Consider the following 27,822-nt stretch of genomic DNA (forward strand, 5'->3'; position numbering starts at 1 on the left):
CTGGCAAGTGCCTCCTCCTTACAGTTACAACGGAGTCCTGTGGAAGATACACACTCACACAGAAAAACCAAGGAAGGGTGACACAGAGAGGTGTGCCTGAGCCCAAGAAACTATGTACCCCCAGTCACAAGGAGTGGACTTCACAGAATGTTAATTCATAACCCCCACTAGCACTACTGTTTCAGAGAGCAATGTGTGACATCACACAGTGTGAGCAGCCTTACAGCTACTGCGCGAGGCTGACACCACCACACAGGTACCTATGCGTATTGGCCACGTGCCATTAGCTCACAGCAGTGGGCAGATCCTCAGTAGACACTCTTCCAAAGGTTCCTATGGCTGTGGAGGAGAAACCTACCCATCTGTTTATGTTTAGTTGGCCTCAGACCATTACTAGAATCCCCCGATATATTGTAACACCCTGTGACTCCAGTGACTATAAGCATATTCAAATACTCCCTATTTACCTTTGCAAGGTGCTATAATCTCTTCTTTTTTATCCATGTGATCTTTGTGACATTTGATATGGCAACGACGACATTCTAGAGCAGGAGGAGGTTTAAACATATGCCACAGTGGCTTCATACAAGCTTCACAATTGGTTGGGAAGTGATAAAGAGTAGGTATAAACTCATGTCCTTTGTGACAAATGTAATTTGACTTCTCTCCCATGGGCTCCACAGGAAATTCCTGTTCCTTTTTGCTTTCTCCTTCATTAGCGTATAGAATCTAGAATCAAAGCAAAATAATCTCAGTGCTCCTAGATGACAAATGTAAATTTAGAGTAATTATAGAAGTAGAAAGATTGAAGAATTACAACTGAAATCTATTTTTTAATAACTTTTTAGTGAATATCTCATTAAAGAAAGTTACAAAAATAGGTTTAACGTGTGAAATACCATGTTTTTTTATACTAGAAAAAAAAATTTATTACAGAATACCTGGAATATCCTAGGAATTTCCTTGGAATCTGCTCTGTACACATCAGTCTGAGTGACTGGTCGGACATGGAAGAGTTTGCTATAGGAAGTTATTTCAAGAAGAAGAAAAATCAGTATTGCCCAAAGAATACATTTGAATTTACAGATTAAGTCAGGCTACAACATAGCACATTAAGACTTAGAGCCATTAAAGATCTGACACTACACAGATTTCTAATTGCTTGACTAAAGTTGTGGCTTTCAATCCTGCACATGAAGTTCCAAAAACTGTAAACAAAAACAAGCCACAAGTATCCAGCTATAATTGTGAAAAAAAAAAAACCAAGACAGCACAGAAAAACTAACATCATGTGTAGCTTTTAAACACGATTCTCCACATTCCAACCTCTGAACCCCCACATTCTGTATTTATGAATAAAATAGTTACCTATACAACCCACCTGTAAAGGACACAATGTAAGTGAAAATGTACAAACACTGAAAATTACAGCATCTCTGCTACAGTTTTCTTAACATATTTTGCTACAATGTGTACACGAGGTAGTGGAAACAGTTCAGCCACCAGAGCTCAAGAGAGGTCCCTGGATCAAACTGAGCCCCACACTCGCTGCAGCTCTGCTTACAGCAAACGCAATTCTCCATCCCAGCGGCCACCTAAAGCCCCAGCCTGGCAGCTCATATTACAGAGGTATGCCCCATCTGATGCTATGCTCCCAGACTGCACCTCAACAGGCCCCTTGGCAAAGTCTTCTGACAAAGTTCACCTGCAAATCAGGAGGAGGACTCCGACGCAGTAATACTTACTCTATATCCAAAACCATATAGGGATTAGACTGTTCTTTATCTTGTTCACTGTCATAGAAGAGGATCTTCTTACTGCTTACAATTACATACTGTTAGGAGGCAGAAAAGTATAAAATCCAGATTTTAATCCATTTCACCAGACATGTCAAAGATATTACCAGCAATTAACACAGGTGTCACAGTAGTATTTTTTACAATTTTATTAAATGGTAGCTAAAAGGACAAAAATAGTACTGTATGCCAAGTCCACGACTTGCCAATAAAATCAGTGCACAGCAAACAAAAATCTTACCACCTGATACATCAATTTATGTTATCAGTTTATTTGATATTTAAACATATTTTACGTATCTATGAAGAGATAAAAAATGCAAGTGTGAGAGACAGTAACAAAAAAGCTTTTAACTTCTATTTTACTGATTTAATTTTCACTTGGACTTCCAGTGAGAGCAACTGTCATCTCATGATGCCTATATTACATGTGCAGCTCGAAACCAAGAGGGACCATACTCACAAAGATCCTTGTTCCACCTACCAGCACTGCTAGCAATTTTCATATAAAACCCTAGTTACCTAGAAGGCTTCCTAGTTCCAGAACAGTTTGACTGAGCACTAAGTGTACTGGTATGAAACGTGTATGTTACTCTTTGGGCAAAGACCCATCAAAGAGGTTACTGAAAAGCAGTGAATGAGTGAAGGCTGCACAAGGCAGATGAGTAGGTGTTAAGTTTTATCTCCTAAATAAAGAATTTGTCAAGGGCATCTGCTTCCAGACTGTTCTGAATTCCAGCAACGTAATACTGCTGAATGCTTATGGCTGAATCGACAAACATCTGAAGATCAGGAATGTCTGTTCTCACCTCTGGCTGGACAAAGAAGTGTCTTAACCTATTACAATTGTCTTAACCTGCTCCTCTCAGATACAGCTATACCACCTAATGTATTTTATACATTTAAGTAACGAAAGAACATGTATCAAAGAAAAATTAAAGTGTTGAGAACCTCCACTAAGTTAAAAATCCAGACTACAAGTGAAACAAGGTGATAAATCTGGATTTCTTACCTTTTTAACCCATCCAAATTTTTTAGTGTTATTTCTAACAGGCAGTGATAGCCAGCCTTCCAATCTTGATTCTGAAAATAAAAAAAAAAGCTATATATTAAAACCCATAAATATCCACACAGCATTATTTTTAGAACTACTGTGCATTTTAAGCCTGTTATCGAATATCAGTAATAAAGTAACAGAGCAAACATGAGAACATGAACTATTTAAAACCACAAGGTCTTGCAAAGTTCATCACAGTACATGTTCAGGAATAAATAAAACTGTGTATTCCTGAATACAGCCAATAAAAACGATGCAACCACAAAAGAGTAGTAGGCAGAAGGAAGGAGGGGAAGAGCAAGCTTGCGATTACAGCATGGACATTCCCTTTAGTAATTTTCCAAGACTTAAAATGCTTACATCTATCAACCTTTACCTTGTCAAACAGTACCTGAAGATATTAGTACTGACCACACAACGTCCAGTTCAAGACAAAACCAGGCAAACTACCGCCACAAATAACCCAGATCCTTCATATGTCAGGTAACATTTCACAAGTTTAATTTCTGCTTTGTAAATTTTTTCCTAATACTGCCTATATCTCCTAGTCTTTGTAATCCAAAGTAAGTAAATTTTGGCTAATCCTTAGGCCTTGCCTAAATTCAACTGCCCTTTCACACACTTGCAGTATTTTATATTACAGAGGCAGCTCTGATTTACCAACAGCATTAACTGCTCAGCTGTTGGTTGACATACGCATTTCAGTAGTAACCAGAAGCTCACCAGGATCACACTTTTCCCAGTGCTTGGCAATACACAGTATCACATGGCCTGTGACCTTATTTTTATAGCTGCACTTAATACAAGCATTTCTTTCCCATGTTTTATTAAGAGGAACTTTTCAATTGCAATAATATTTTTCTAACGATTTTCCCACCCTAGCAGATAAGGGCTAGTGTTGGGGAGAAACCTCCACAACAAAAATACTGAAACCTGAGGTATTAACAAAGATGAAACCACGAAAGGAGCCCAAACATGCTCCAAAATTGCAAAAGCTATTTTCTTTCTCATCAGAGGGCGTTTGCAGGTTCCTGCTCACGTTTAACACAGCATAATAAATAGTTGTTGATAGTAACAGAGTTTTCATTTTGATCTAGAGATGTGAAGCAAGGTTATTTACTCAGATATACACTGCCCAAAATTTACTGCTCTACAAGCACTGCTGTTGATGACACATTCTAATGTACATACCAAACACGTCTAGTCATCCTATAATGTATCTTTTCCCTTATACCTGCCACTTTAAATTGTTGCTTTCAATTACACCTGATACAGAGGTTAATAACTGATGCAAAAATTCCTTTCTCACATCCAGGAAGCAAGTGTAGTTTGTAAATGGTGTTAAAAAAATACACATTCATATTCTTCCTATTTTTCCTCTGCAATCTCTAACACTGTTGCATGAAATTGGACAAAACCAAGAGTTTCTGACTGCACTTCCTAAATTCTGGTGTCCATTCTATACTAACAGATCAGAGAAAGAACAGAATATTCCAAAATTTTCACAGTACATGCTTTTGAGCACTAGGAGGGAAAAAACCAACAAAACACAACCACCATACCTCAAAAAATCTGTTGTAATCATGCCTGCAAAAAGTCCTGGCTTGTTTATGATTTTTATTTTAGAACAAAATAAAATCATGCAGATAGCACAACAGCTGCTACCAAGGAGAGAATTACATCTGCACTTAATGATTCTTTCATTAGAAGCCTCACAGGGAAAACAGAGAACAAGGACAAAAGATGAAATGCACTATTCTTTACTCTAGTTTGATGAAATAATGTTGAGCTCCAAAAACAAGTCTTGCCTTTGGTGGAAAGGTATTCACGTTTTAAGATGAATTTACTCATTCAAGTAAATTACAGAAATTTGAAGATAATTAAAAAATCCACCTCTGACATTAACACTAAAAAGAAGTTTTGTTCTACACAGTCTATGTGTAATCATATAAAATGAATAAAGAATTAGTAAAACAAAAGTTTGTTTTATGAGAGCCATATAATTTCATTATATGCTTTATGTACTTGGAAAAATTCATAGATTTTGCTTGCCTCACCATACAACAAACAAATACAAGATTCAATTTAAGGCAAAACACAACGTAATACTCAAAAGACTGAATTTCTACAAGTAAATAATGTAGAATTTCGATGATGAGGAGCTAGATGTCTCCACACTTCACCTAAACATTAGGATTTGACTTTTAGGTATCCAGTATATTTGGGTCATAGAGACAGCTGCAGATACCGGATAGAGGCTGCCTTGAAAGCAAGTCTGTAAGGCTCATGTATCCAATGCTTTAATAAAATGGTGAGTTTATAAATAGCAGCGAGTATCCATAAACATTTAGAGAAAAGAAGCCAGTTATTGGTTCATGCAAACTTTTTTCAGGTCTTTGAGGGTAATCCTTACTGCCACTGCAGTGGGTTTACTGCCAGATTTGTTTTTCTGCTTTATTTAATAGTGCATTAATAGCGTTAGTTTTGAAAGGGAGAAAAAGAACATGGCAAGAACAAAACCAAACAGTTCTCAGGGATGTCACCTGTGCTATCAACTTCTGTAGGGCTGTGGGAACAAGACAAAGGTTCTTCTTCTGAGTCAGAATCAGAATCGAGAAGCATGCGAGAACTGGAAGGCTTAGTGGCAATACTGACAGAGGTGGAAGAGTGCTGGTAGGTAAAAGACATGGATTCCATAGTGTGGGATTGAGTGATATGGACTAAACATAAAGCATAAAGGAGGAAAAAAAGTAGAAAGAAGTCAAAATAGAACCTAAATAGAACAGAGTATTAGTTTTACATTTCATCACATAACAAGGTAATTGCAAAGTAACCACCAAAATAATGTGGGGAAAAAATATTTAGTTTTAATGAGGTACAATAGAATTTTTAAAAGGTCTTTAAATAAATGTAAGATGAAGTAAGATTACAGACAGATTCAGTTATTAGTAGGTGGATAGTGATCACTATCAAAGCATTGATAAGATGATAGAAACATATCAAAGTGAAAAGCCACAGAATCGTCAGAGCATTCATTTAGTATTTCAGCTTCTATGGTAAAATACTGATAAAAACCCAATTAATGTAGAAATGTTAATAAAATTAACATACCAGGGAATCCATCATCTGCCTCAGCATCTCCAGGCCCACTGCCTATGCTACTGTTGTCTAGACCGATGTGCAGTGACTGCAGCTGTGAACGAAGCTGTTCAATGTCACTGTCTTTGCTGTCCAGAGTCATCTGGAGTTCAATCCGTATCTGACTCTCTTCTGCTATTTGCTGTAAGGATGAATTACAAGATGGCCTATTAACACAACACTCAATAGAAATACATCTACTCAGAGAAAGCCTAAGTAGAAAATTTTGCAAACGTTGCAGCAAATCTCAATATATTATATACTGGGTCTGTCTTCTGGTCACAGGGAATTCAGGAACAGGGAGTGCATACACTACCTTAATGCCTCTATTGATTCAATGAGAAGTTCAGAAAACTCTATCAATGTTTATATTTGCAAAAGGATCTTACTGCCTGCATTTCATTGATTTCCTTCTGATACTTGATCATCATCTGGGTTAACTTTTCTCGTTCAGACTTCAGCTCCATATGCAGTTTCCTATTTTCCTTTTCCTTCCGCCGTACATCAGTGTCAGCTCCACGTTTGACTGGACCCTTCCGATTCATGATCTCAGCCAGTTTATTCACAGCCTTCCCATGAGAAAGAAAAAAATAACAAAAAGCACAGCAATAAATACACAGAGTTACATCGTGAAGAAATAAAGGCTTCTCTCCTATCCACAACCACTTTTCATCCAATTGTAAACTAAGATCTCTGCAATCCAGTACTATACAGTTGCTTTATTTCAATGTATTACTCAAAACGGAAAATAAGATAATGATGCTGTTCTCACTTTAAGCAGGCATCAGCTGTGAACACTTCTACTCATTTAAATATTCCCTTCTGTTTTCATTAGCTAGCCCCAGAAATAGATTTTTAAATTAAAATGCCTCTTGTACTAAAAAACTCAATCCAGATTAAAATCAGAAACATACTGTTCTCTATGGAACTTAGAGAGTAATATAAATCAGGTGGAAAAAAGTAAAATATGAATTCATCCGACTGAAATGAGAATTGTTGCTGGTGCACTGCATCTGGATTAGGAGTTCCTCTATGCTAAATGATGAGGATGCAGTTTCACTGAACTGAAAGTATACTTAAATAGAAGCAAAAAAAACCCAAAGCCACCATATTTTGTTTCAGGGGTAAAAAAGACAAAAGCATTAATGGTACATATAGATAGGGAAGTTTTATATTAAAATTGATTAATGAACACTCTCACTTCATTCATTTAGATACATTTGCTTACCTGGGTTTTCAATGTTCTTTCATTCAACAACTGTTTCTCAAATTGTGCTTTAATATTTCCTATATTTGCTTCTTCTTCTTTTAACTTTGTGACTTCTGTAGCAAGGTAATAAAAAAAAATAAATCTGTGAGAGCCCCTTACAAAAGAAAACAGTATTATTAAAGAACAAAACTGTTTTCAAACTGAATTAATTCAGTTCAGGGAATACATACGTTCTTGTACTTCTTTCAGTTTATTGTTCAGTTCTTCTTTCTCATTAGCAAGATTAGCCACATCACTGGTTAGTGTCCTATTTGCTTCTTCCAACTGCAAAACAAAGAATACACAAATGTAACAAAACAGATTTGCCGTAGGAAAGCTGTAGAGGACAGAAGGAAATGCTTCAGGATGACATCAGGGCAAAAGGACCAGGGTGAGAGTGGCTCAGACACCAAAGAAAATTATTTGAGAGACGCACGGCAGAAACATTAGAGACTTCTTAATTATTGTTTCCTTTACAGAAAATAAGGTATCTTTAAAATGTCAGATATACTTGTATATCACTTACCTCTAAGCACGATAAATAACAGTGGATAGCTCAAAACAACAAATAAAACTCGAGCCCATATAAACCTCTACCAGAATTACAGTTCATATTACTCACAGAGGCTATGGTGGCATCCTTCTCAGTGAGCTCCTGTTTATGCCTAGCCATCATCTCTTTAATCTCCAGCTCTTTCATGATCTTCTCTTTTTCCAAATCAGAGTACTGTTCCTCAGCAATGGAACGTGCAAGTTGTTCTGAATCTGCTTTTGTCAATGTAATCTCCAGCTGAGCAGCCAATGAATCTCTGCAAATTATTGATAATATGTTACTAACTTAAAAACAACAGGTGGCAGGGAGGAGGGGGAAGAAAATTAAAGAAGAAACCAATAAAAAACCACCCTAATCTTTTATGTATTAGTGGTACAACTAGTAAAACCCACCTCTCGTCCTGTAACTCTTGAATCTTTTGCTGCATTTCTTTACAAAGTTTGGTCTTTTCCTCACACTCTTCTTTCAGTTCCCGAACCTGTGTCTTATACAGAGTCTAGAATTGAAAGGTGGAAAGAAAATAGCTTGACTTGCGTATTCTAGCTTGAAGGTACACAAAAAGTGATACAAGGTGACGTTGTATGCAATTCTTTAATTAAATTTAACTAAATGTCATTATCATTCACAAGTATGTTTTAATTAAATACTTATTTTGCAGTTCTTTTTAACTTGTTTATTTGTGAGTTTATGATATACATTTTATATGTTTGTAAACACACTGTAAAGTGACTCAGTGTGAAAATCCCTATTAGTACATTAGAAAAATCAGAAGTGAAGAAAATAATTATTTTTCTCTAATTTTTTAACTCTTTCTGTCAGGGGGAGGTGGGTAGAATTTAGACTTTAACCATACAATCCATGAAACCAACATGGCAGCTAAAAAGCAAAAAGTATAAGATTAGAAAGCATTTGAAATTCAAATCTTTTATTTGTGAAATCAGTACAGTAATTGAGCTCTTAAGGAAATGAAAGAAAACTTACGTTGCTCTGTACAGTCAAATGACTGAATACAGCTGAAGTGACAGACAGCTGCAAGTGGATCTACTGCAGGGAGTTCAAGACTGCCTGTCTCTCAGGCCCACCCACAGCAGCAACTGACCTCAACTCTCCCTTTCTCTCCTTTTATCCGTGCAACTTTTTGATATACTAAAACTTCAGACAGTCCTTCTCCTCACTGACCTAATGACCACAGTAAATCTTAAGTTTTATTTAATTCTGAAGCAAGTCTTTTAGCTTCTACCTACCATGCAGCTGGCTGTGTGTTGTTAACATGCACTAACCTCCACACACTAGTGATGATTTCCCAGTCCAGTACCTATTCTTTCTGCTGTACCTTAAAGCAAGAACTCCCAACAGATCTCTGCCAAGTTTAACTGCAATGCAAAAATTTCCTTCCAAGCCTTAAATGCACATGTTTTGTCACACCACATGATTCTGAGAATAAAGCTCTTCTCTTCCATGTGGCATGGAAGAGATGATGAATTCAAAAGGCTTGAAACATGCAGAAAATTAGTCACACTGCGGAAAAACAAGCTGCTTGACTCCTCCAGTCCTCTGAACTCTGCTTGGGACTCCCTTCTAAGGCTGAGACATTTCTTAACATGAGCTCTTTCACGCTGCTCAGTGATCAAGAACAAAGAGTTATGACAAGGCTGCAGACAAGACTGAAGACAGGCAGAAGCAAAAGAATTAGCTTTAGTTTAGAGATGTGAAACACGTCATGGCTGAGGAGGAAGAACAACAGCTAACACCATACTTGGTAAACAGATTAGTATAAAAATAAGGAAGCAAAAAACATACTGAGAAATACTGTTCAGCTTCAAGTTGGTCCTGAAGCTCTTTCATTTGTCCATCTGCATCTTGACGTTCCCTAGAAAGGAGAAACATACTTTAAAAGAGAATACAAAGATATTCCAAGCTAGTAAATAGAAAAGAGAGCTTTCAGACTCTTCAGTCATGTCCTGACCGAAGTATGGCTGGCAATTAAACCTGAGACTTCCTTGTGGGTACCAGCTTTCTTCACACTTGCATGGCTGAGAACACTGCCTTAATAATCAGTTTAATACTGTTAACACACTAACTACAACAGCATCACACAGTCTAACCAGTAAAAGTTGCTGAAAAAGCAAACAGACACTGACAGAATCATCTTTCCATGTAAAACATCACTGATCTGACAGGTTGCTTTGGCTCTCCCATTTACTAGAGCTCAGTCTGTGAAAACATGTCTGTATTCTTTGACATGCATCATTTATTGAATTCATCTGTTATTAAAACAACTCAGAAAGTCAATTAGTCAGTCCCAATACAAAGAACAGTAACGCAGCAGGGAGATGTCTGCCAGTGTTTCACATTACAGAGACCGTCACATGTAACCACTCTCTACGTAACCGCATCTTGCTGATAGAAAAGATAAAGCCCAAGGAGATAAAGCACCAGAAGTCATAAAAGGGGAATGAATGGCATTCATCCGCCACATGCACTAAAGCTGACTTTTCATTCACAAGAATGTTCTTCCTGTTTAAGAATTATGTATTGGTTTATTTATTCTGAGGTGCAAAGATTACTTGTAAGACCTTGAAGAACTGCTGGGATTTAACACAACCCTTATTTGAAGGTCCAACACATGTGTTTAAACAACTTCAGTACTAGGTATTTCCAATGGTTATGCTTCACTGCTCTGTATTAATATTAGTTAATATTAACACACCGTTCTTCCTGGTGTTTTAAGCAGAACTTGGATGGGGTACTTAGGGACATGGTTCAGTAAGTAGTATATGTGGTAGGGGAATGGTTGGACTAGATGACCTTGGAGGTCTTTTCCAACCTTAATGATTCCATGATTCTAGTTTCCAACTCTAATATGCTGTCCTGGACTAATAATGCCAGCAACTTTCCTCTTCATTGAAGTCCTATATAATTGAACTCCACCCCCACAACCCATCCCCTCCCCCCCTAAAAAAAAAAACAACCCAAGTACCTAGACTTTCTATGAAATATGTTTTTCTGAATTCCTCACACTCATGATTAAGCTGTGTTTTTTAAGATTTTCAGGATAACAAACATCTGTTACTACAAATCTATGTACTGCTGAATCACTAGGACAAATCTCAACTAGAGTCCCGATAAATTATTTTAAACAACAGTTAAGTTCTGCACTGTAGAACAGCACATTCTGTGCAGCAAGTTTCTAAAATTAAATTTGCTCTCAGCTTTTGTCCAAAACCAATTCCAGGTAGTAGCACTGCTAAAAGAAAGAGCAACTTGGCGTACTTGCGGAGTTCGTTATTTTGTTTTTCCAGACTTAATTTGATTTCCTGAAGATGGTTATTCTCCTGTTTCAACTGCTTCTCTGACATTTTCAAGGTGTTGACCTGCTGCGTTTGCATCTTGAGGTCATTTTGAGTGAGACAGCGCTTTTGTGTTTCTTGCTCTATTTTTAATGTCAGGTTTTTTACCTGAAAAATAAAGAAAATCATGTGAATTATACAGACCTACACAGGAAAGCAACATTTAAACAGTGTCTCTCATTGACTTCCTCTACATTTGTACAACATGCTCACACCTTTTGATAAGTCAAAGCTGTTTCCTGAATAAAGGCATGAGCACACAATAAACCAGTTTTTTCCATGTCAATCTCACAGCATTTTACATTGCAGAAGAGAAACTTTTTAAGATCAAAACCACTGAAATATTCCAGAAAAATGAAACCACACTCTCTAAAGTAGACTTTTTAAAGCTTCAAATACAGAGAAAGAAAAAGTTACTCTTTTCATTCACAAACATTCCTAAAACAGCTAAAATATGGAAAAAATATTAGGCCATTGAAAACAAGGTTCCACTCAAGACTCCTTTTGTCAGTATTGCTTACATCTTCATTTAGTATATCCTTCTGCCTAAGGAGTTCATTGATTTTCTGTTGTGATTGTTTGAGGTCACAGTCCAACATGGAGCGCTGCTTTTCAGCTTCCAACAACCGATTTTCTACTTTTTGCTTTAAAGCTCTCTCTTCCAGAAGTTTCTTCTCCATTTCTGTGAAGCAAGAGATTTAAGATGTCAGTCAGGGTAAACCAGGGGGCTTTGGAGAGGGGAGGAAAAGGTAGTCCCACATTAACAATAAGCAACATTTTTATCATTTTAACACTGAAGAGAAGGACTGCTGAAAAGTGATTCATTAAAATTTTCACTGTAAATTCACACACAGAGGATGCACAGAGGATCCTGACTGACAGCTATTTCCTGCTTCTGAGTTTCAAGATAATTTCCAGTTTATCTGCAACACATCTGACATGGATTGAGATGAATAAAGGGGGGAGGGAATTATTACAAGTGCTTCATCTAAATCTACTGAAGTGATGCTTTGACTATGATCATTTGACATCATTTAGAAAGGTGAAGGTGTTTAGGAACCTGACATGCCAAGTGATTCAGCCATTATTAGTGACTCATTTGTCCTGCTTTTGAGCATCTGTGTGCTCAAAATTTTTAGAGTGCTCTGAAATTGGATGGACAGGATCTGCTCTTTAAGTAGGTGCAATAAAGATAAGTCATTTAATTCAAAAGTAAGAGCCATCTTCTGGAGTTGATTAGTAATTATCCCTCCCTCCAAGACGTTTCAATTGTCATGAGATGCAACAGAATATGCATGGTGACTATGGGAGCCTAGTGAAGGCTTTGCTATTGCTAACTCCATCTGGCCAACATACTCAAAGTGTTAAGTTGCTGACATATTTTATCTAGGAATACACAAAAAGGTAAGAGTACACTGAGTGAGAACACAAAAAAGCTCTTAAAAAAAGTTTTTCAAGCAGTTTTAGCAATATGAATTTTAGGGAAATTAATTCAGAAAACAGTAGCACAGAAAAGGAATTGACAGCGTGTGTAACAGAAAACCTGTTTTACTCCAAGACTAAATCAATTTGCCTTTAACCCAGGAAAGCAACAACCAAGGCACTATGACTGATTTTTATTACAGAAATTACATTTAAAAGCAACAGGTGAATCAAGGAAAAAAGCCATACTTAGGTTTCCACTTACATTATAAGTATATATTACCTATTTACACCTGAAAGTTCAATTGTGATGTTAAAAACATACCTTTCATGGCTTCAGATTTTGCTTCCTCTATAGATTCATATATCTTATTTTTGTCTGCTAATCGTGCTTTTGTGGCTTTATGTTCAGCTTCTTCTTGTTCAAGGTTTTGCTGCATCACTTTGAATTTATATGTCATATCTATTTCCATGTTGCTCTTTTCCTGTTAAAGAAAAGAAAAATGCATTGAAATAAAACATTAAAGAAATCAGGTTAAAGACAAACTTTCAGACAACAGTAACATGCTGCTTGGAAGTATGCTAAGAATAGAAGAGAAAGCTCAGACTCTAAGGAGCTGAGAAGTTGTTTCTACAAATGTTTTTCTTTGGATGGCAAAGTGCTCCAAAAATGCACACTGACATCCCCAGGTACACACAGTTAGAAAAACATTGCTTCAACCACCAACATTCTGTAATAAGAGCAGCTCAAAGATTAAGTTTACAGAAGAATTTTTTTCAATACTTTTGCTTCAACGACAAATTCCTTGGAAAAAATGTTAGTAGTAGCTTTATTTTTGCCAATATTGAGTTTTAAAACAAATCAGATTAAATGTTACTTCTGCATTGTTAAGTTACACACTGGAGGACAGGTACTACAGAAGTATAAGGTATTATGATCTTAAGGGAAATGCTGTCATTTTCCCCTCACTTCTCACATTGAAAAAGCAATAAGCAAAAAATCAAAGAAAAAGAATTAACACTGAAGACAAGGCTTATTTATTGCATAGACTTTGTCTCCATGTCTCAAGTAATAAATGTGCAAATATGAAAATTCTGTAAGACTGTAAGGCAAACGTTCACTTAGAGGTGCCTTTGTTACCTTTTCCAAATCTGTAAGTTTTTCCTGCAATTGCCTCTTCTCCATTTCCAGTTTAGCTAACGCACTCTTTCCATTTTTTACTTCTTCTTCCAGGCTAGATATTCGACCTAAAAATGACCAAAACAGTGTGTGAAAAAACAATCTACTTTATGTACTTAGAAGAAAAATTCTTCAAATGTCATGTCTTCTAATTCTGACAATTAAGAACATCTGCCTTTGGGGTGATTTTAGAAGTTAGTGATAACACTCATAAAATGTTATATTCTTCCTTAGCCACAATTTAAAACTACCATCAATTCAAATAACACCATTAAAACCTATTTTTATTTCTGAAATGAGAAGCAAGCTTCACTTCATAACTCTCATGGGAATACCTTGTAAATCACTGATAATCTCTGATCCATGACTTCGATCTCTCCTTTCTGATTCTAGAGCTGACTGAAGATTGAGGAAGTCCTTCTCCAGTTTGAGCTTCGCATTCTCTAGCAGGCAGTTCTTATCTTGCAGTTCGCGATTATTAGCTTCCAGCTGCTGGATTTGCTTTGTGCTTTCTGTCTGATTCTTCCTTAACCTGGCTGCAGTATCAGACTCTGATCGCAGCAAAGAATTGGCTTCATCCAACTAAGGATTGACAGAAACACACTTCATCAACAATTCTGATATAACAGCTATCATTTCTGTCACAGAACACTTGATTTTGTAGATTAAAATACATTCCTTTTAATTTTAAGATTGCTTTTGAAAAACCAAAACATGACAAGAAAGAACAGCTTTTGAAACTGTTCCACATTTCAACTCCCCCATTACCAGTAAAATCTGTAGTTCAAACAACTATTTTTTTTTCAAATATACATATATAAAGTTGTCATGCCTGTCTTTGTAGCTGATTGATTTTCTCATTGGATATTTGAGAGTTCTGGTTCCTCTTTTTTAAATCTTCAAGCTGGTCTTTCAAACTGTTAACTGTAACAAAAGAAATCAACATTGTTAATTACCACCATGAAAAAAAATTTTTGAACTATAATTAATTTGTTTTACCTTTTAAAAAGCCCCCTCAAAACCAGAACCCTTCAAGCACAGTTCAACATACCCTCATTTTCCAAATTGCGTTTCTTGTCTGCTTCATGTTCTGCTTTTCTCTGGTATTCTGTATTCTTATGCTGAAGAAGAGCCTTCTCTCTTTCTAACTGTCTGACTGCAGATTCTACATTCTTCCTTGAAGTTATCTGGATATATTTTAAAAAGAACCACGAATTACATACAGAATAATGATATTCCTTCAATGACAATACCACTCGGGCTCATTTTAGTTTGTAATGGAGAAAGACACAGTCTGCTTGCCCGCCCCAAACACTGCGTATCGCAACGCCTGGTTGAATCCAGCCCAGGACAACCATGGCCAGGAGCTTTTACAATTTAAAGGCTGTTTGCTTCTTTGAATTTGACAAATTTGATAGAACTGCCTAGCAGTGACTTGGGAAGTAGAGATACAAACAAGTAATATAAGGGCTTGACACGCACCTGGATGAGCAATACATTAAGTTGCACACATCCACCAAAGATATGACAGACTTGTAGTAGCACTAAGGTGCCAAGCTGAGCAAGGTATAGGGTCCTTTGGCTGTTTGAACAACACAAAGACAGGCCTCTTCTAGCAGCACTACTCTCACAACTTCAACGTTTAGAATCACCTATCAAATATTTATATCACACTGTCCTCCAAATTTAAAACGTAAGAAAAAGCAAATTCCAGATACAAATGTGTAGCTCTGGTACAGAAATCATAATGTAAATATTTTAGCAGGGACAATTTAATTCTTGTAGGTATAAAAAAAATAAATTGACTGGTATTACTTGCTGTAAATCCACAGCTACTCAACAGTAATTTGCTGTTTCCTAAGGAAAAAAGCCACACACTAATATTAAAGTTATGATTCCAGTAAGAAATAACTATGGACTTACCTCTTCATCTAACTCTTTCACTATCTTCTCTAAACGAGTATTAGTAGACCTGAAGAAATTTGAAAAAGATTCTTATTAGAATGTTGAGCTGTGTCCCATTAATTTTAAGTAAGGTACGCTATTTTCAGCAGTCACATGAACCTTCAAGTACTGGGGAAATCACTCAAACAATATAGAGATTCTTAATGAAAAGGAAATAAAACAGTAGCCACAGGAGTTGCAGGAATTAAATCAGCAATTTACAGTCAGCTCTGCTTGCAGGTTTTAATCCCAATGTGGATTAAAATGCTTTCAGGCATTCGAAACCAAAAGGTGTAATAATACTTTTTAATAAACATGCTGAACATGCCAAAACAGTCTCACCTGTACTTCTGTTCTAGTTCATCTTTGGCTTGTAATTCGTTACTGAGCTGTTCTTCTAGCTTGCTTAGCTTTTTCTGAAACTGTATAAAATGTCAAAAAAGCATGGCCCGCATATAAAAGTGCTATCACATCAACCAAGAGTAATGCAATTACATAGCAAAAAAGGGAAAGCGAGCAACATTACTTCAGTCTTCCACTGTATTATTTTAAAACCATCAGCAGGTTACATCTTTACAAGGTATTATTAATCCTGATGATTTTAAAGATACAGATCCTTAGCAACAACATTTGCTGCATGCTACATTAAATCCAACCACCTCAGAACTATGTGCGACAGGCTGTGAGGCATAAATTTTCTGTGGGCAAAGAATATTGTTCCTAGCTCTTTGCTGTACACTTTGGCTGTAGTCAGAGACTTTCCACTGCAGCAGAATTTTGGGGATAGTCTTTTCTAAATAAAATTAAAAAATTAAAAGGGAGGCACATGACCAAATTGGACAACATTCAAGGAATACCACTAAGCATGCTCAATGACCTCACATAAAGAAGAGCTTCTTAGTCTTACACATACAAAGGCTATCAAGGACTTTTCAGGTTTGGAAATGCTTTGTTTTTCTTACTAAAATATTAAAAAGAAACTGTGAGTCAAAATACCCAATTATTCCTGAAATCAATAATGAATAACAAATTATGTTATCATCTCATGTCTTAGGGCATACAAATGCATTAATCTCCTGTTCCCTCTCCTCTATCTACCCCACAAACATAGAATGTATAAATGTGGTTATCTAGAAGACTTTATGATTATTACAGTTAGAGGATTCCCAGAACAGGGACATTTAAAAGACCATCAAACCAGAGAGTCATTGCTTGAGAAAATACATTTAAAAAGTTGTCAGAAGTGAAATGCACAATTTTACCAGTTACGTTTACTATCACAATATAAAGCAAGTATCACCAATGTGACACCATGTATTTGAGACAGCTGTGACATTTCTTTTAAAAAGAGAACCTCTAAAACTATTAATCTATTCAGCAATATCTAAACCTATTCATTTATTCAGCAATGACAGGAAGGAACAAACATTTGCATTTCAATTTATGATGCTCAATACAGAATGCATTTTCTTTATTTAATTTTCAAACTTTGAAAAAGAGCTGTAAGTTTTAAGAACTATTAACAATATACTATCTACACTTGAATAATACAAATGTTTAAGTAATATAATGAAGTAAGCACATGAAAATTCCATAGCATTCTCCTGTCATCTGCAAATTTAAATTCAATTTTCCATCTTCAAAGCTGGATAAACATGCTCCATACACTCACTTAGACCTAAGAGCATGATTTAAACATTCCTTTATCACTGTAGGTGACAATTTATTTTTCCAAACTCTGAATAAATCCGTTTTGAATCACTCAGACAAGTGTGAAGGCAAAATTCACAACCTTCCCAAAAGTGATGCTGCTCGTGGCAGAAAGTCTTACACATTTGTTTTCTAAATTCTAGATGCCAAAAGAATTTGAGAAAAATCTGTATTTGTTCATGTTTATGCTATAATACATGAACCCTTGAGTACAGCTGTTTCAAAATACAACTGGATTACTATTTACAATTTGGTGAATAAACATTTAAGATACTTCACATTCACAAAATTATGTAGGAATTCTTTTATTCCTTTCATAATTCAAATAAAATACTTACCTCCTTGCTCTCCTGTAAATAGAAAATATCATTTTTATTGAGGATTATTAAAAGACAAACCCCCCCACAAAACTCCTTGAAAACTTATTTTAGACTTTGTCATTTCTTAACAGACTTAAGGATATTAGTTAATCATACTATTAATACTCATGAAAAAAGGCACTAACCTCATTTTTACTAGATTGCACGGATTCATTTTCTCTGCAAGACTGAGAGGAGTCACTTAGCAACCTGTCAAAAACAAAACCAAATCCCTCCAGCTCTTATTCAAGCTTTCAACAACTCTAGCAACCTTGCCAATCAACTAATTTTAATGAATTGTATGAAGTCTTAATTTGTCCTGCACTATTCCCAGCCTCTTTTATTTCAGTATGAGTGCATCTTTCTGATTTGAAACTTTTCTCATGTCTAAGATATGTTTTCAAATCCATAGCAGCTTGTAATTTTTAAATTAATAGAATTATTTCTTAACTATTCAAGTTGAGTCCTAACAAGCTATTATCTTGTGTAAGCTTTTTTCCCAAAGCTACTAATAAAGTGCCATTATAGCCATTCTACAACAAAATTACAAATATACCAGCACTTTTTTTTAACACTATGTCTTTTTGTTCATAAAAAGTACTGTGTTTAATCAGTTATCAAAACCACCAGGATAGCAGCAAATCATGTATTCTACTTAAGTCTGAATTTAGTATCTTCACAATTGGACATAAATGAATATAATGCAGTGAATATTTATTCACAATTATTATATAACTAGAGTGGTATGAGATAGCATACAAGAAAAATCTGCAGGTGTATTTCTAAAGGTGCATATTAAATTATCACATACAAATTGTCTCTATAGTAAGTAAATCCTATAAAAGGCAGCTGGTTTCCCACGAAGGCTTTTGGGATCGGAAAGGTTTCCACGTCTCCCTTGTCGTCCTCAATGTCATCAAAATTGCTGCTGTCTATATCACTGCTAAGCTCAGGAACAACAGGAGCAGCAGCTACAGAAGGGGAGAAAAGATCAACTTCATTCCAAGACTCAGCCACTTGCTATATACCGGTATCTCTATAATGTTAGAAAGCCTATAAGGTGTCCTGCTAGTTAAATATGTCCCATACAGCACAGCTGTAAATAGTACTGTGAACATTTTTTTCCTATCTACTTTTACATTAGTTGTCTAATGTATAGAATATCTAATAAGTAAAATATTTTTTGCTAAGGTAATCACATTTAAGAATAGAACTCTAAATACAATCGTCATTTAAGGAAACTTTAGCAAATACGTAACTTCAGAAGTTACAAACATGCTCATGATCTGAACTGACACACTCTGTACCTTTGCCTAAAGCTATAAAGCACAGGATGCCTTAAATGAAAAGCAGTGAACCCCACAAGACCACTGGCAATCTACTGTCCTTACTACACAAGGTTAAGAAAACCACAAGAAAAGCCCAAACCAAAACAACAAAAGCCACAAAGAAACAGAACCCAAGGTGCAAGCTTTTTAGTTACAATTCTGAAACACCCAGTCATGTTGTTCAAAACACAAATATGCATTAAAAGTACAATGAAGATAAGGATCATTTAATTCCTGTAGGAAAAATTCTTATTTACTAACCATTACTGATATGAGTTTTTATAAAAAACAAGATAAACAGTGAAAGTTTAAACAAGATTCTTGGTAGACAGAAAATACATAATTTACACAGCCTAAAGTGGTTTTATTTTTTCATTTCTACTGTTGCAAATACTGAATGAAAATAGAACTTTTAGGCTAATTTACTTACTCTCTCGAATGTTGTCCCAGTTCCACTGATCACTCTTGAAGAAAGGGTGATGCTTTATTTCTTCTACTCCGTTTCTCCCAAGTCGTACATCCCTAAACACAGCAATTCAGCCAAATTCACATTAGGGAAAAAAAAAAAAAAGTACTATTTTTTTATTATTTAAATTCCAACTTGCTCATAAGCAGCAAATAAACCTTCAGTGAGGATTGTCTGTGTTAACCACATCAATGGTCATAGAAAAAAACCCCAACAAACCCACTGATCCCTGATCTGTAGTTTCTCATATAAAACATACTCTGTTTCTTTGCATGCACTCTCCTTGCGACTGCTAAAATGTCCAGAACTTGGAATCTGCCACGTGGGGAGTAAAGCAGGAAAGAAAGCACTGAGGCAAAAATTAAGAAAAAACCCTAAAAACACAAACAAAACCCCAACACCCTCAGGGGAGAAAAAAACTGCAGACGTTCTGTGCCTGCCAAACCACATGACAGACCTTTAGACGCAAGTGAAGGAAAGTCTAACTTACTGCACAGAACAGCTATTCAAAGCTGGACTGAAACAGATCTTTTAAGAATTCCATCCTTTGCCCCATAACTAACCCTGACACATCTTTTCCTGAGATCTGCAGTGTAGTAAATCTGAAGTCCAACAAGAAACTTCTAGTTTGACCAGAACTTGTCTCTCTTAAAGCTAGCTACAAGAATAGAACATAAAAAGGACGTGTGCAGAAGAGCTAATAAATCATAGGGTCAGTGCTTATTCCTCTTTAAGTGCTTCAGCAGTGATCACGCACAGGGAAAGAAGGCAGGCATCTGGTTCAAATGAATTGCTCCAGCACTGCATTAAATATAAACAGGAAGACAGACACACGTAGTGGAAGTACACCTCGCCGCATTTACATTATGAAACGCTACTCATATTTGCTCTCTAACCTTCAGCTACTAACGGTGAAAAATGCTGCTAAAGCACATCCTTCCTGAGTAACCACAAACTTGCTCAACAGAGCACACAATTTCTCTTTGAATGCAAAAAACATTGTAAGGCTTTTTTTCTTCCCCCCCTTAATCTCTTTATTCTATAAAGGCTAGATGCTTTGCTGTAGCCAACTTCAGGTGACCACAGCAAAGCATAAGGCAGCAGCATCAATCCAGAGTTAACTATGGGCCTACAGCTGCTTCTTTTAAATCAGAGAAATTGAAGATGTTTTCTGTTTCCTGGAACCAAGTATTCAGATCAAGAACAAGCTTACACAGCTTAATATCAATAAATGGCTCAGTTCCACAAAGGAGGATCTCTAGCCAAAACAATGTCCTTGCTGGTTTGTTGGCTGTCAATTAATACAACAAAACAAATGAAAAAAAGTTCATTCTACAAAAAGCTTAAACAGACTCAGTAAACACAGGTTTATTTTTGTAAAAGTTTTTGCCTTATTTTTAATTTTTTTTTTAAAGTAATACCTGCTTAGATGCTGGGCACAACATTTTGGTCCCTGCTTCGGAGCTTACAAATTACTTTCAGCCTTACAGGTCTGTTACTGTTTTATATGTTGTAATTGGAAGGATTTGTCTGGCACAAACTGTGTTAACAAGAGGCTGTCAGAACTGCTCATAGAAATAAAATACAATACCTGGAAAAAACGCCCCAAAAGAAAAACTAGAGAGCAGGAGATTTTGCAGAAAAGATTTGAACAGAGATTAGGAGAAGTAATGGAAGGAATAATTTTTTTACAATGTACATGTACTAATACCATCTGAAATAAAAACAGTACCAGAAGAATACATACACTTACCTGTCAGTTAAAAAGGCACAGATAAGGTTCTTTGCATGCTTAGAGATTTCCACATCATCTGGGAAATGTAGTGAGTTCTTATGATCCATGATTTTACTGTATGTTCCTACTAACGAGTCTGCATAAAAAGGAGTATCACCTAAAAAAAAAATATTTAAAAAACTTGACTGTGATTATGAGTCACGTCTAAGTGACAAAATCTGAAAATGATGTAAGGAAAAGTCTACAGGCTGTTTTACCTAAAATAGCCCTTTAATTAACAAAAATAAAAACTGAAATGCAGGGTACAAAATAATGTATACTACTAAAAATACTTCATCCCCAGAACACCTGTGTTACAGAACTGAACTGTTTTCCATCCTGAGTATCAGTTCCGAATTTTACCCAGTGAATTACATCTTTTGTTCTATCTGAAGACTATGGCTGTGTTTTCTAATTTACACAATGACTGACCCCCACACAAATCCCCAGCTTCCACTGGTATAACTGACTGAAACTCATTAAAGACTTACTAATGCACAAAGACTGCTTCAGAGGCTTGCAGGTCTGCCCTGCCTACCCCTGGAGCTGCCTAAGGCAAGTCAGCTCTAAGCAGGAGATTTCAGAGCATGTTACTGCCCTGTTAAACCCATATTAATAACTCTTGTTGACTGATAAATTGTATGAGCTTGGGTGCCCATATTAACATGGGCAGGTGGTTCTTAAAATTATAGCCTCTCCTCACACCAATGTTTGCAGCGTTGGCTTTTAGTCGAGTCTGGATCTTTTGCAGACCTATCCTTAAGAAAGGGAAAACTGGGACAACTGAAAAGGATCGGTATCAATAAAGGTAACCGATGTTCAAGTTAGCCAACAACATTCTGAATGTACACTCAGTTTGGGTCAGGAATCACAACGAATCCACAGCTTTGATAGAGAAGGTGAACAATCAATCATGTGAGCTAGGCACATCTCCTGTCCTGGTGTGCTGCGCGCAGCAGGGATCACCTGGCAGGACAGTGGGCACCCTGACTGCTCGCTTCCAGCAAGGCACTAGAATTTCAAACCTGGGTACAGAAAAAAGCTGAGTTCATGTGGGTGTGTGTGTGTGTGTGTGTAGTCACTGTGATCAACTGAATCCACAGGTATTTGCTGCTGCCTCCCTCCCTGGTTCCAAACCTTCTTCCCAGCTGTCTTCAGTCTCAAAACCAGTTTTGATTTAGAAGTAGTTTTGAGGTGTGGCCTAAGTCACTGGACTAAAGTAGTGTTAGGATTCGTGGCAGGGAGGCTGGAACTCTATGATCCTTGGGAACCCTTCCAACCCATACCATTCTATGATTCTATGATTCTCTGACCAATATTTTACTTTTAGACCAATAAAAAATACCTTTTCCATTATTACTCTCTCTCTATTAAAACCAGAATGTCAGAACGCTTTCGGTGGTTTCTTCAAAGCATAAAGTTTTAAAAGACCATGGCCAGAAATTAATACATAAATGCAAACAAAACCAGATACTTTCTACCAGTGTGTGGGGTATGAAGAAGCTAAGTAAGAAGTTATCAAGAGAAAACCAAATGTGAAAGTCTACAACGACTTTTAAAAACATCTGTTAATGGGATCTTGAAACTGATATAGCTATTTAAAACTGGAAATGACAATGCAAACATTGGTTTATGTTACATCTTGACGATGGAAAAGAAGTCGTCTTAAATCAAAATACTGTAAGATAGTAAACAGGATAAAGGGTTCATCAAAGGTCAAAGTCAAGCCTGTATCAAGTATTTCAAATCATATCTGTGCTTGTCTCTTAAGAAATTGTATGTGGGAGGTAGAAGATCTGTCTTGAATAGTCTCTTAGTTCACATACAAGGACCAGAAAAGCGATACTGTATCGAAGAGAAGCTGCATGTTTTTCTAGATACTTTGTCCAATAAACTTGACCTGAGCCTCAAATGCTGTGTTTGTAAATAAAGTCACTGAAGGAAAGGATGCTGCACTGTCAGACAGGAAATCCCATTAAGACTGGAATATGATGAATGGAGAACGACGAATAAACAAAAAAACTGCAGGGTATAACTAGGCCCTGTAATTGTAAATACCAGTACCATGATGAAGCAGGTTTTAACATTTCAAGAAGACTGAATAGACAGAAAGTCACATATCCATTTCAGAGGAAGAAAGAGGCTCTGACTGGGGGTGGAGGGAAGGAGGGGGAAAAATGGCAAGCAGGAAGAAGACTTCATGTAAAGCAAAGAGAGAAGTTGATACTACAGCCAAAAAGGTACAGTGTTAATCATACATAGGGCTCTGGCATGGCTAAAACTGGAACAGACACAGAATTGTTAATTCATTCTCATCAGGAAAAGTGTGTGAAAAATCATGAAGTTAATGAAAGACATTTCCAGTCTAGAGTAAACACCAAAACAAGTTATGTTGAGTATTAAAAACAAACAAACAGAAATAGTGAAAACAGAGTAGCTTCAAATATTAAACCGATACACTTTGAGAGGAAAATTAAATATGAAATATGAGAATTTTTCCAAACTTAGGGATAACTACACCAAATGAAGCCTTTCAGCTTAGCAACCCACACCGAAACCTCGAAATAAATACACGATGCATTGCACTGAAATGCAGATGAATTTTTGTCCTAATCATGTACAGGCTCCTCCATCTAACCTAGACCCTGCAAAAAACTGTACCTCTCCCCTTTCACTTTATAAAAATGTTTTCATTAGAAAGATAAAAAGGGGAGAATTCACTCTCTCAGATATAAGGGAGGGGGGAAAGGCTCTGAGAAAACATTTCAGAAAGCTGTGTTCTTTATTTTAGTAACCAACAAATTTTATTAATTGCTAAAATTGTTTATGAGAAACTATTAATTTCAAAGCACATTTTTTTATGTCAAAACACATTAATTCTGAAAGACGCAGAGACTGCAATAGCCTCATATATCCCAATGCCCTTCCCGGCTCAGGATACCAGAAACATCAGATCTGCAATATACCCAGAACATGCTGATTTGGACTTTTAATAATTACATGCTCAATTTCTTCCTTCTATCATCAGTATTTTTCTACCAGACTATAATACTGATCCTCACAGTATTTTAAGACGCAGATGACTCATCTCCTTAACAGATTATATTCTATGGTAGTTGCCATAGCAGTCTGGTGTGTTTTACTGGAAAATCCCAACCCAAGCATTAAAAAACAAAATTTAAAAATCAAGCCATACTTCTACAGTCATTTTGACTGAACAGGAGCCACTGCTACTGCCCCTGAGGTGGCACAAGCGTGCATGACATGACGAGGTAGCTGACTCCGGTTAAAACTATCTCAAGAATTAGTTTTAAGCTGAACCTAGTCAGGGGGCTAATGACTGAGCAAGCACGCAAGCAGCTGTCCCAGCATAGGAGCGACAGAGAGCAAAAGGGACAGGAATAAAACAGCATCGGCCAAAAGTCAGAAGCTGTTAGATGAGGTACAGCCAGCCCCCCTGCAGCAAAGCACAGCTGAAGGCAGAGTAAACACTCAACGATGATATCATTAGCAGAAGAAATCACTACTTACCAACTAGCATCTCAAAAAGGAAAACTCCTACAGACCACCAGTCACATTCCCGTCCATAATAACCATCACCCCCTTGGGATTTCAGAACTTCGGGCGATATGTAGTCGGGGGTCCCCACGGCTGTGTCGCAGCGCACCATACCTGTCTGTGCAACAGTTAGAGTTCAGACAGCTCAATTAAAAAACATAAAATATATAGCTCAAAATATCTGGAATTCTTTTACTCCAGAAACAACATGGACTGAAATGACAGCTCCTGACAATGTGCCCTCCCCTGTCTGTTTCATATTGTTTGGGTTTCTTTAATTACGTCTTTCAAAACCTATCAATTTTATTATTTTTAGCATGTGTAGCTTCATATTGAAACAAACAATACCAGACTCCCAGGGCAAACCTCAGAATGATTTTGAAAAGTGATGGGTAGGCCCTTCACAGCAGAGACAGAAGAGCCTTTGCTAACACAGACAATAAACCAGCACGTTAAAGTCAGAAAAGTTATCAGCAAATTTTTACATTCACACCTTGGGTTTTAAAGGAAAAACTATTTTAGAAGAATATCAAAGTTTAGTTTTGGTTTTTGGGGGTTTTTAACTTACTTTTACTAACATATTCATACAGCTGTGTTAATGGAATGATTCTTCATTCTCTTTGGTTTTACACCAAGAGACTAAAAATGCAGCGGCTAAATGACACAGAAGCACTGCCAGATCTGCCAGCATGCTGGTTCAGGTTTACATGCTTTATTTCCTTAAGCAAATTCACCACATTCCTTCCAGAGAGATGGATGGATGAATGGAATGAAATGAAATGCTGTGTGACATTAGACAAGTACCCAAAACACACTCATCTTCTATTCTCTCAACCTCAAGTCTCTTTTAAGTCACCTTACAGAGTTTTTCATGCATTTTGCCATCAGCTTGAAGTGACTATTAACACAGAGCATTGGTAGCAACAACTGAAGTCAAAATATGTATTTGAAGACAAACAAACGTTTTGCTTTTGGAACTGTACTGACATGTAAAAAGTAGGCACTGAATTACAACATTTCTTTTTACACACAATATGACCTGCCAAAACATTTTATTTATGTACTAAACTGAAATCCTGGAACCTGCCTTGACCTGGCAGGCAAAAACCAGAAGTGATGACTAAATAATGGAGACACCTAAGGAATAGTTCAAATATCCTCCTGGAAAATGCCTAAATTTTTCTACAACTCCATTCTGAAGCTGCAACCTAAAAGAAGTTTTAAAATTTTCTAAATTCCAGAATGAAGAACAGGTTAACTTCTGCTTTCCATGTTATGAACCACATAGCACATACACAGCTTGATCATCCTGGAATAATGAAAGGAAGTTAACTCTTCTCAGATGACCTAATGCCTTCTTTGGACAAAGCATAGAGATTAACACATTTTAGCACTGGGAAATAAACTAAAGCCCAGAGGCTTCAAACATCTAAAGCTGAGAACATTCAAGTGTATCTGGCACATGGAAGAAATCACTATTTGACCCTCCTGCTGTGACAGCACTCTGTTCACGGACCTGCATGTCTTCTCTGAAGCATAAGCCTCTCTTAGCTATGAGTACTAGAGAAATTGCTTTAAGCTCATGTGATTCTGCTGATGTAGTAGGACCATAGCATCTTATGAGGCCACCAACACTGCTGGATGGCTATTTCTTCTTTATTCAAATGCAAAATTACAACAAGGAAAAATCTAAGTCTTCACTTACTGAACACTGGCTGAAGCCACCCATACCCCTTCCTGCATAAGAAGCTTCTTTAAAAACATCACCAAAAGAGTTCTGAAATATTTCTCCGAAGATCACAGCTTCAGTCAGTCTCATCACCTTGACACCTAAGCACCTAACAACACCCCACTTCCCATTCTATAATTAACACACTAAAACAAGAGCACTTTTTAATGTGTTATGCATGTCAGTATCTCATGAAGTCCTAAGCAAACAAAGCAAAGGCTGTGCCAGTAAGAAGCCAGCCCTACCCCAGTGTGATGGCTGGTAGTAGCAACAAGAAAGCTTCTTTCCAATGACATTACAGATGTAGAGAACTCCAGGTAACAACGCCTTAAGTTTTCAGACAATACATCAAAGAATTGAACAGTAGAACAAGAATGTGTTTATGCAGTTCAAAGGACCCTGAGTGCCAACAGCAGTTTTCAATGGACTGCATCTACCTAAAGCATATGGAGTCAGTTGTACTTACTCCCTATATACCTTCTGTCTCAGGAGCAAATCTAAAAATGCATTCACATCACAGATTTACAAAACAGCCCCAGTTGGAAGGGACCTTGAAAGATATCTGCCCCAACCTTTTGAGGGAAACAGAGCCTAGATGAAAGTATCTATCACCCTGTTTGATTGCACCTTGAAAACCTCCAGCAACAGGGACTCTGCCATGTACCTGGGTCTGTTATCACTTGAATATAATATTCCCAGATTTCTGTTCCTCGCATTTACACACTTGGTTCTTTCAATTACTTGGGCATTGCTCTGTATTTTTAAGTACTGCCTTCTGTACTTCAGCATCTGAAGAGATCTAAAGGATGCTGTATTCTCTGGGCAAAGTGTTACTTCTGTGCAATGCCTGAGTAGCACACTTAATTCAAAGCTTACTTTTGGGAATCAAAGTGTTTTACGTGAGACTTTCTCATCACCTCAAAGACCGAGGTAGATCTTGGCACTCCATCTCAAGGGAGGCTCCTACAGCTACAGCCATGTGAAAGATGCACAACTCAGAATTTCTAAAAAGGCTGTCCACAAGACACAGTGAGGTTATAGTGTTTCCAAGCATCGTTCACAATTATTATACTGCCGCAGACAAGCAGTTCATTTTTCATCCTCAGTAGGATCTCCATCAGAGCTGAATGACTAGCTATGACCAAGGCTCAGAATGAGCCTTTCACTCCTCATGAAGTTCTTTTCAGTAAACAACAGCTAGAGAGCACT

At 36.9% G+C, this 27,822-nt stretch overlaps 1 protein-coding gene across 1 annotated transcript in view; it reads right to left on the reverse strand.

Moving 5' to 3' along the window:
- The window catches only part of ROCK2 (Rho associated coiled-coil containing protein kinase 2), a gene marked incomplete at its 5' end in the record, with an annotated part of 95,684 nt that overhangs the window by 6,496 nt on the left and 61,366 nt on the right, over nucleotides 1-27,822 (reverse strand). Inside the window, 26 exon segments of the mRNA XM_084262056.1 lie at nucleotides 468-729; nucleotides 942-1,020; nucleotides 1,746-1,834; nucleotides 2,809-2,879; nucleotides 5,965-6,133; nucleotides 6,381-6,560; nucleotides 7,220-7,314; nucleotides 7,432-7,525; nucleotides 7,863-8,049; nucleotides 8,186-8,289; nucleotides 9,594-9,663; nucleotides 11,067-11,251; nucleotides 11,665-11,825; nucleotides 12,891-13,050; nucleotides 13,707-13,813; nucleotides 14,081-14,327; nucleotides 14,578-14,669; nucleotides 14,797-14,932; nucleotides 15,669-15,717; nucleotides 16,032-16,111; nucleotides 17,885-17,886; nucleotides 17,889-17,968; nucleotides 18,570-18,729; nucleotides 19,517-19,608; nucleotides 21,306-21,444; nucleotides 24,858-25,002. Of these exon segments, the coding sequence (XP_084118182.1) occupies nucleotides 468-729; nucleotides 942-1,020; nucleotides 1,746-1,834; nucleotides 2,809-2,879; nucleotides 5,965-6,133; nucleotides 6,381-6,560; nucleotides 7,220-7,314; nucleotides 7,432-7,525; nucleotides 7,863-8,049; nucleotides 8,186-8,289; nucleotides 9,594-9,663; nucleotides 11,067-11,251; nucleotides 11,665-11,825; nucleotides 12,891-13,050; nucleotides 13,707-13,813; nucleotides 14,081-14,327; nucleotides 14,578-14,669; nucleotides 14,797-14,932; nucleotides 15,669-15,717; nucleotides 16,032-16,111; nucleotides 17,885-17,886; nucleotides 17,889-17,968; nucleotides 18,570-18,729; nucleotides 19,517-19,608; nucleotides 21,306-21,444; nucleotides 24,858-25,002 (3,235 nt within the window).

This window comes from Gallinula chloropus (assembly GCF_964237585.1).
Source record: "Gallinula chloropus genome assembly, chromosome: 3".
Taxonomy (NCBI): domain Eukaryota; kingdom Metazoa; phylum Chordata; class Aves; order Gruiformes; family Rallidae; genus Gallinula; species Gallinula chloropus.